At 36.2% G+C, this 10325-nt stretch overlaps 1 protein-coding gene across 1 annotated transcript; it reads right to left on the bottom strand.

Moving 5' to 3' along the window:
* Positions 1 to 828: 828 nt before the first annotated feature.
* On the bottom strand, positions 829 to 9301 carry LOC110690845 (DNA (cytosine-5)-methyltransferase 1A-like). The gene is made up of 11 exons (XM_021867729.1): positions 8877 to 9301; positions 5894 to 7394; positions 3773 to 5441; positions 3442 to 3628; positions 3190 to 3301; positions 2908 to 3055; positions 2620 to 2817; positions 2147 to 2425; positions 1893 to 2054; positions 1483 to 1701; positions 829 to 1258 (listed from the first exon to the last, which is right to left on the bottom strand). The coding sequence occupies exons 2-11, from the start codon at positions 7390 to 7392 to the stop codon at positions 1127 to 1129; spliced, it is 4605 nt and encodes a 1534-aa protein (XP_021723421.1). The 5' UTR covers positions 7393 to 7394; positions 8877 to 9301; the 3' UTR covers positions 829 to 1126.
* Positions 9302 to 10325: the final 1024 nt, after the last annotated feature.

Genomic DNA, 10325 nt, shown 5'->3' with positions numbered 1-10325 from the left:
AAACCAAACGACCCCTAAGTATTAAGAGTTTGGAGGCTTTTTTTTTTAATAATATTTTAGACGGGATTTAGGTTGTAAAATTGACTATGCAATTATATAAAAGATTTATTTAATTGTATAACTAAATAACTATTTCTTTAGCTCGTGTGACCTATAACGCTATTGATTTTAACGAAGAGTATGACATATGACAAATCGACAATATTGGTTTAATTATTATATATTCCTTACTACATAGTATGTATAGATTGTATACTGCATATTTCATGGACAATCCTTTGTGAAGTGTTGATTATTTAAACTGATCATAAAGATAATGTTGGATTTAAATTACTCTTAGCAAACGAGTTAAACTTGGACACTTAGGTGATAATGAGGTCTTATAGTTGATGCTTGGATTTTCATACTTGGTACGAACTAGACTATAATCCTTAAATTTGTTTTTGTAATTTTATTTTTCCCCTTCGAATATTAGCTACTACCTCCGTTTCATATTTTTGCAATTTTGGGGTATTATTTGACAGGTATAAAATATTTCAAAGATGCAAAAAATATAAAACGAAAGTAGTACATTAGTTACATAATCCTTACATAGTTACATTGAGATATTTAATATTTGTATAATTGTATTAAGTTTCTCATAAAACTATGAGCAATTTTCAATTCATTTTAATACTGCTTACAGAATTAGGCTATATAGATAATAGGCTAAACAAACATGACATGTCATTTTTTCCAGTTCACAATGTACCAGCTTTTTTTAAAAAAAAAAAAAGAAAGAAAAGTTTTTGGCATGCTAATAGAATGTAAGTTTAGAATACATGCAGCTATAATCACTCAAGGTTGAGTACGTCATGTTTAAGGATTGCGAAAATCGCCAACTTAAAATAATGCTGAGGACCTGAGGTTCATTTTTTCACTGCTCAATACTGTGCAGTTCATTATATCCTAGACAATGACAAGCTGAAGACAATCCATCTCATCAATTCATCACAAAGTTCTTAAATTGCTTCTACCTATACGGGTTACCCACACTAATTACAGTTTTTAGGGACTCTATCAATGGTGTAGATTAGATATTTATGCAGCCAGATCCAGTACTGGGTTTGACATTATATTGTCAGACTCAGCATTTCTTCTCCACAGCTTCTTTGAGTTTCCTACCCAATGCAAAGGCCAAGGGTGGTGGAACTGCATTACCGATTTGCCGGTGCCTATGTTGGATGTTGCCAGCAAATTTATAGCTGTCTGGAAAACCCTGCAGTTGTAAATTATAAATGTTAGAAAACTTTTTAACTCACCAATATTCGAAAAAAATGAACATTTTCATATTGATCAAAATCAAACGACTAGAAATGTGCTTTTAAGATGGTATAATGGTCTGTTCAAAGACATGGGACTCCCTCCTCTAAGAGACTTAAGAGGGTATTGGAATTATGGCCTATAAGCATCACGGATAATCAAAAGGCTGCAATGACTTACTTGAGATCGAGCACATTCACGAACTGTGACTATTCTATCTTGATCAGGATGAAAGCACATCCCAACCTTGCCCATAGGCTGTGGATCAGTAATAGAAGTCGGAAAGTTTCCTTCCCAATCCAATCTTCCAAATAGACCCTTCCACTGGTTGTGCCTTTCTGCAGTGTTTGGCAGGCACCAAGGAACTAAATCAACCATCTGTCCAGTAGACAGCTTGACCTGCAGACAGATGTGTTCGTCAGGACATATAGTTACACTAGTTGGGCCTTTTGGAGGCCAAAATCATAACTAACAATGACTACAACATTCAGTTACAAACAGTTCAATGAAAAACATTCAAAGAAAGACATCAGCTATGTAAATATTTAGCAATTAGCTCCCTGATCAGGAAGGTCTGATGGGAAAAGTACCTTCTCATCTGGCAGTTCTCGCCAGTCAGCACCAGGACGTTTGGGAATTCTTTGGCAGCGAATTACGTTTAACTCGTTCATTTCTTTTGATATATGATCAGTTAAAGCCCCCATATCACCTCGGATCATCTTTTGAAACCAAGATATAGGCTCATTTTTATACTGTGAAATAAAATAAATAAATTGTAAGGTGCAATTTCAAATTAGGGTAACTGATATGGGGCGGAAAATGAATGTCAAGCAAGGCATCTTACCTCCATAGTTGCTAGAGAAGCCCCATTTTCTACAGCAGGGAGATCTCCAATACTGTCTCTAACAGTAATCGAACGAAAGGGGGCACCAGTTGCTGTACTCCGCACTGCAGCATACTGGGTATTGCTATCTAGGGTGACCTTGAGCTCTGGACCAGCAAAAACATGCATTGGCTCAGGCCAATCAGGCAGTGTCTCCTCAGGAGATGCAGCCCAGATAAATGCACGTTTACGAGATTGGGAAACACCACAAGCTCCAGCTTCCAGAATACCAAATCTTACCTGAAATTGTTTTACCATAAATTCAGAACACCGGAAGAATATGGGCTATCAATTGACCTAAAAAAAAATTTACATATCCTGAGAAACACATTCTAATTTCTGCCAGTCATAAGTACGCTATTTCAGAGCAAATCTTCAAGGATGCAACCTAATACCAAAAAAAACAAATATAGAAAATTGACAAGATAGCCTACCTGGTAGCCCATCTCAAGAAGAGAAGCCAGGGTCAAACGAAATGTCTGGCCTTTGTTGAATGACACAAAATTCCTCACATTCTCCAAAAGAAAATATTTAGGACGGAAATAATCAGCAAACGATAGGAAAGCTAGGATCATTTCACATTGAACCTTACTCCAGGCACTTTTGTTAAACCTATTCATTCCAGAAAACCCCTGCAACATAGTTAAATTAAGATGATTAGTATTTCTCAATACATTGGAAACTGAAAGTAGGGTTGAGATAAATGAGAAATGTGCATATACCTGACATGGTGGCCCTCCATTTATAAAATCTACTTGCCCAGGTCTAGGTAAAGCATTTATTTCCTTCTCATCAAGCTTCTTTGCCTCCTCTGATGCTTCAGGAGTCGTTAAACAATCAGCTTCATCCCCACAAGCTGACATGATTGCACTGTACAAAACCATTGAGATGAGTACTGATAGAATATATTATATATATATATATATACACACACACACACACAAACACAGAATCCTAAAAAAAAAAAAAAAAAAAAAAAAAAAAAAAAAAAAAAAAAAGCATACCTAAGGATCACATTGCAATTGTTTATAAACACAGAAGCCTCTGGATGATTGAGCTTAAATGCTTCACCAGCAGGCTCTTCATACTCAATAGCCCATTTGGTTTGTGATACACCTGTGGGCAATAACCGGTGGAAATTATTAAGCAATAATAAACATACTCTAATCTTCTGTAAGAAAACATACAGTGAGATTCACATGTGCACTCAGGCAAGTAAGTATAAGCAATGACAGAAAACTGTGCAATCAAGCTACCTGATTTCTCTAAACCTTCAGACAGACCACCACAACCAGCAAAGATATCAAGAGTGGCCAACCGCTTCTTTGAAGATTCATCTTTTTGTTTGACAGGTTCATCATCCTCAGTTTCTATAGCCTTTCCCTTCTTCCTTCTTGACATGGATTCATCAACCATTGAGTTAAGCCTGACATTACTAGGCAGCTGCAATAGACAAATAAAAAGTTAGAAGGATGCTTGTTGCATAGCCTTATATAATATGTCGACACTAAGATTGATGAATTTATTATTATGTTCCAAAATTAATGCACTAAATAATTTTATCTATTTAAAATATGTAGATTGCACCTGTTTAATAGCTCCGCTAACAGGATCATAAAGATGTTCGCAGAAGAAGACATGCTCGTAAACAGCAGGGTAGTTAACTGATGACAGATCATTCTTTCTTCTGACTTGACACTTCCCATGGACAGCAGCTACTGCCAACGATTGTATTTGCTCACTGAAGTAAACCTCACGAATGTCAGAGCGATAGGCTTTCTCTGCTGAAATGTCTTCAGGTCTGAAATATCTCCTGACTTTAATTTTTACGGACTCAGGATCAACTTTTCGAGAAGCCTTAGGCATCACAATCTCTAAGAGCTGACAAATCACATAGGGTTTCAAGCCCACATTCCTGCTACTCTTAAATGTTTCGCTGTCTTTCTCATCTTCAGCAAAATATTGTGGGGCTACGTAGAAAAAGTCCTCAACATTGTACTCAGCTCCTTCGTAAACAAAGCAAGTTTTAGACGAATTAACCTTAAGGGATTTCTGCTCCTTCTCAGCCTCTTTAGTTTTGCAAGCAAAGCAGACACCAGTTCCACTTCCCATTGTGTCTTTTGGAAGACAAATAAATGCACCTTTATCCGGCTGATAATAGCTTTTGCAGTAATATTCCAATGGCAATCCTTTGCACTTTCTCTCCTCTGCATTTGTCTGGTCAATCTTGCCATTTACAGCATTATCCTTCCGGTGTTGATATCCCCATGGCACATGGCGAAACTCAATCTGCACACTTTGTTTAACATCCCCCAGCTCAAAGTCTAAGCAGTTATCAGTCAAGAACACCTCTCTCTCATTAGCAGCAATCCCAAGAACTGTTTGAGATCCTCTCAGCATCAGTCGTCCATGGACCATTTTCTTGCCACCTGATTTCTCAAACATATATTCAACAAAATACATAGGAGGCAGCTCTACTGATTCATCTGCTTCAATAAGGACACAACCCCCAACAACAACTAAATCTCCAAACACCTTAGCCTGTTTGTAGAAGGTCTCCCTGGCACTGGTTTTCAGAAGTGGCTCTCCTTCCCACTTAATGTCCTGAGATGAACAATTGAGCTTTCTATTCCCACTTGCTTTATGTGTTTTGTCAGGTTTCTCAACAGAGACACTCTCTTCTTGGTCCTCCTCAACAATTTCTTCCGATTCTTCTTCCTCCTCCAGAACTTCTTCCTCTTTCAGTTCAACAACTTCTTCCTTGGACTCTTCCGGTGAATAATTTGAATAGAATTGTCCCCATATTCTGTTGATCAATCTAGTGGTTGTGGCTGGCATTAATTTCCTTTTTGCAACAGGAACCATTTTAGCCACAGGATTCAAGTTTGCACCTCTCCTGGTCACAGCCTTTTTCTTCACAATCCATTTTGTGTGATGCCTTGTAACCATTTTATCATAAAGTCCAGTTACAAAAGGACAGTTCCGGATGGAATTATCAGGATACTCTACAAACTGTTGCAGTAATATCTGGCCATGGACCACCACATACCTTTCTACCATGCCTGGATTAGATGATATAAAGGCAGGGTGGTCCTTTCCAAATTCTGCCACTCTTTTGATAATTTCAGCAAAGGATAGACGTGCCACACGACTCTGCTCCTTTAACAGAGTAATGATGCTAACAGTAAGCCTTGCTGTTTTCATAACTGTTTCATACCATGGAGCATACAGCGGTGATGGCTTTCCAAGCCTATACCTGTAAAGACAAGTTACGAAACTCATAAGCACGATTATGACTCAACAGAAGTGAAGAGTTGCATAAAAACATCACCAAATAACTCTTTATGGCAGGGACAATAAGAACCAATTTTTTAACCATATTAGAAAATTTCATCCAAATAAATGCAACATTAAATTACCGGTGGTATTCAAGTAAATCTGACTTAGTAAGGTAACAAAAAGATAAGAGAAATTTGTTAAGACAAACAAGGATAGGTTTGTAGATGTGAAACTACAATAAACTGAAATTTATATTCAATGCCGGGTGAAGTTTTTCATCAAGCGATGACAGCATCCTAGTGAAAATGAAAATGTTAGCCTAAACTATTATAAAACTGGGCCCGGAAACATGATGCTAAGACAAATGAAAGGTAAAGCCTTAAGTCTCAACATTTAAAAAAATTTAAGCTTATAAGAAAAGAGGTATACCAGGCCATATCTGTTCTGATAGATATGAAGACCATGGAAGCTCCAATCTCGATCATCCATTCCTTTATCGAGCTCAAATAGATAGGAATTCCACCCACATCCTGAGCCTCAGAAGAAGCAGATGAAGATTGATCGTCAGCATCAAGACAAAAACCACTCCCATCATCATCTGTGACGATCCCTGACCCAAATATGGTAACATCAATATCGTCACATGGCTTCATTGGAAGAAGTTCCAAAGAAACTAATCTTGAGTCGGAGTTATAAAGTGACCAGTTATGAAGCATGCTTCTCGGTAGCTGATCTGGATCAGTGACATCCATGTCATTGTCAAAGATGATGTACTCATCAGTCTCTTCATTGTTAGGTTTGTAGTAAGCAGGGGGAGGATAGTCAATTGCAATCTCATCTTCATTAATCTTGATATAGTACTTGTTTGGACCAGTTTGGCGCCTTCCCTTCCTTTGATTCATAGACTTCCATTCCTCTTCTTCCTGTAACAATCTGGCCAATTTTGCATCCTCGTCCTCTTCAGAATCAGGCTTTTCAGACTCATTTTTCTTCTCTACATCCCCGATCTTCAAACTCCCACCAGAAGACAGGTTTACAGGAATCGCGGTTTCTTGTGCATATGCCATATTCTTTTTACACTCATCACGAAGGGTGAGAAGCACAGGTAGATCAGATAAATTCTGATCTTTCCTGTTGGATGTAATGTCTAATCCAATTAGCTGGTTGTAAATGAACTCACCCCGTGAAATAATGAATTCTTTGATGGAAGCACCTGGGGGAAAATTTTTACTGCCACTCATTGAGCGAACTAGAGAAGCAATCAATTCATCGAGTGCTATATCTGGGTTACCCCCTAGAGACTTGGACAGTTTCTTGTAGACTTCAATGCATGCACGTGCCTTCTCATAAAAGAGTCCATATATTTTCTTGTAGGAGGCAGCTGGCTTTCCACAATCATAATCACCTAACTCTGTGGATATCCAGATGGTTGGTTCACCATCTTCATAGCCAGAGATATCCCATGTTTCAATTCGACCAAAGCCTTCACATTTTACTCCCTTGTCTTTACTAGGGTCACCACTAGGCTCTAGTGGCAAGATTACACCAGTAATAAACAAGTCTGTAACTTCAAGAATCTCCACTGGTTGTGCTTTCCCATCCTCATCATGAAAAATGAAGTCTATGAGACGACGATTGGGTCTAGGATCATCATGGCCAGTGGTCAAGCCAACAGCAGCAATTTCATTTTCAACAATGGGCACCCTTTTTGTATCCACGAGGTGATCTTTCTCAGATAGACAAAGATTTTTTTCCTTAAAGTTTGAACATGCTGCAGCACGCTTTGGCATTCTCCGAGAAGCCAATGCATTGGTCTCATTTCTATCTCTTTTTTTCTGTTTTCCTTTTGAGGTTTTAATACTAGGCTCATTTTCTTTAGAATTATCAAAAGCCACATCTCCAGTACTTGCAGTCTCTTTCGCCCCCATTCCTGGATATGCAAAGAAAGTAAATCATTTGATGAGAAACTTGCTGAGATGATAACTTTACAGGCTACAATCTTTGACAAAAATGGGACCACACATTCTCAAAACTACTAATTAAATAAAGGTAACATTGAAAGCATGATAGTACAATCAACTTTTGAATCCATGTAGTTTTGCTGATGCATCCATTAGATATTAATGCATCATGCTTGAAAAATATGAATAAACAACTCTAATATAGCAAACCAATTGCATGATTAAAAAAAATAAAAAAAAATAAAAAAATAAAAAAAATTATACACATAAGTACATAACACATTTTCCTCAAAAAAAGTACATAACACATAGTTTAGGATGCTTCACTATTGGCGGTCTCTTTGTCTTACAATAGTTACATGCATGATTCATCACAACTCTTAACATTATACCAAATTCATTGACCGTTAGAGAATGGAAAAACACGCACGTACACGTACACAAGAATGACTGGCAAACAAGAAATTTAGAAATGAGTGTTAATACAAGATCATACATATCAAATAGAAAAAAATTAATGTTTAGCTAACAACTCAAATTACAAGCAATTTCTTCATTTCTACGTTCTAGCATTTCTCATATCACAATACTAAGTTAACAGCCATCATTTTCATAGAATCACCCTTTTTTTTTTGTATTTTAAGAATCCACCATTAAGAAAGGTGAATTCTTTTCATACCATGAAAACAAAATTCATAACAACCAAATAACCACATAGGTAAACCCCCCCTACACAATCATGAAGCCAATACTAGCATCACCCGTCGTGTCAAAACTCCGTACACTAAAAAAAAACCTTGGGTATGAAATTCCATTACTAAAAAAACTCAACCAAACAAAAAATTTGATGGAATGGATTCTAACTCCATTTCAACTCATTCCAAATTATCCAACCAAACAACCCTTAAGACAAAATCAAGTTACCACAATCATTGAATAAAAACTCATTAAACCCTTTATTTTGACCCAAAAACTCATCTCACTACCTCTTGAACAAAACAAAAAACTCAACTTTGAATAAATTAAGATAAATGGCTTATTAAAATTCATCTAAAAATCAATTAGAACAACCCCAATTCTCCATCTGTCTCCTCTCAAATTCCTTCCCGTTGTTCGAATGAAATACCCCAAATCAAAAGTAATACAACCACACAATTACAAAAACAAAACAACCCCACATTTTCATAACACAATCACAAAACAACCAATTCACCAAACACATTTTTACAAATTAGATCAAAATAAGAAAAACCCATAATCATAAAAACAATCCAAATGAAATAACGTAACAAAAAACCAAATCCAATCAATAAACAACAACAACAACAATCAAAGTCGGCTACACAAACCATGATTCTACCAAAAATTAAAATAAAGATCCCAATTTTATTTTTTTTAAACATTAATAATTGAAATGAATTCAAGGTTATTGAAGAAAAGGGTAAGACTACCTTATCATAAACAACAACCCCAGCAAATGGAACAATGATAAGTGTACGGTGACGGCGGCGACGGCAGGCTAAAGACCCACCAAGGAATGCTGGTGTGCGGCGGCGGGGGTGACGATTGCTAGGTCACAGAAGATTGGATTTGTTGATTCTTCGAATCTTCGGATAATTTGGATAGAATTACTGAGTGAGAAATGATGTGTATATGTAGTGAAGTGAAGTAACGCTTTCCCTAATTTTTCAAATTGCCGCCATTTTTTGTTGGGTGTTTGTGAAAAAGAGTTAATTTTCAAAATGGAGGGAAAGTTCCATTTTTCAGAATTATTGGTGTTTTTTCTTACAGGGATTGCTTTGACTATGGATGGCTAGGTAATCAAAAATAACCATGGAGCTTGTTTTAAGCTTAAATAGTTAGGGTTTCTGTAATTGCGACGTAAAAGTAACATAAAATAAGGTACGTAAACATATATACTATACGATTGTGAATTTATGATAAATACGTAGCTAGAATAGATACCAAGTAATAATCTAATTTAGGAAAAATTTAGTTGTCATAAAAACTACAATATTTTGTTTTGTCTTAATATATTTCTATATAGTACAAGCGTGTAAAATTTATCATTGAAATTATATCATATCTTAAATTGGGGTAAAACATGCAACTATTTCATAATGTTAAGTTCGAGTAAGGCTTCTATTTCAACATCACATATTCATTAATTTTAAGATTGATAAAAAGCTCCATTTCAACTTCAAATATCAATCTAAACTTCAATAATAGCTAACCCCCCATCCCAAACACACACACCAAAAAAAAATAAAAAAAAATAAAAGAGGGGGGAGGGGGTGTTAAAGATCCTTGGAACTTAGCTTTGAATTAAATACCATGTTGATAATGAGGATTCAAGGTGAATGGGTGACTAATAGTAATTCGAATTCACAGTCTCTACATTAGGTCATAAATTATGAATGCAGATATATTAAAATGATTGATAATATATCCGATCTTGTAATTTGTAAGTTGTAACCATTATTAACACGAAAATTCTTTAATGCAACTAAGGTTGTGAGCGTATCCAATACTTGTAAAGTAATTGGTTTAATAAAAGGCGAATATGGCCTAAACATCCTATTATTCCTAAATAACTAGAGCGATCTAAAGAGTGTCAATGAAGGTATTAATACAGGGACTCATAATCTTATACCGACTAATATAAAGTCGGATATGATATTAAATCCAATCTATTAAAGAGAGGTCTTTTATAGTTTTATGTATATGACAAGGCCTCCACCTCGCCTAAGCTTCCCTAGCTGGCAATATCCCAAATTCTTAAATGATGAAAAAGTCTTCAACTAGTGTGGTACAAAGATCGCTGAACAAATTCGGAATCGGAATGACTCGATGAGAAAACTCACTTTAAACTACTTAATCTTTTTTAACAACTTCCACAA

Source organism: Chenopodium quinoa, unplaced genomic scaffold, assembly GCF_001683475.1.
Source record: "Chenopodium quinoa cultivar QQ74 unplaced genomic scaffold, ASM168347v1, whole genome shotgun sequence".
Classification (NCBI taxonomy): Eukaryota; Viridiplantae; Streptophyta; class Magnoliopsida; order Caryophyllales; family Amaranthaceae; genus Chenopodium; species Chenopodium quinoa.
This window is presented reverse-complemented; position numbering and strand designations above follow the sequence as displayed.

Excerpts from the sequence above, each read along its gene's own strand:
- LOC110690845 (XM_021867729.1), bottom strand. The coding sequence starts at position 7,392 with ATGGGGGCGAAAGAGACTGCAAGTACTGGAGATGTGGCTTTTGATAAT. Across the intron at positions 5,442-5,893 it reads ATCAGAACAGATATGGCCTG|GTATAGGCTTGGAAAGCCAT; the intron begins GTATACCTCTTT and ends TTGTCTTTACAG. Across the intron at positions 1,702-1,892 it reads GAGAACTGCCAGATGAGAAG|GTCAAGCTGTCTACTGGACA; the intron begins GTACTTTTCCCA and ends ATCTGTCTGCAG.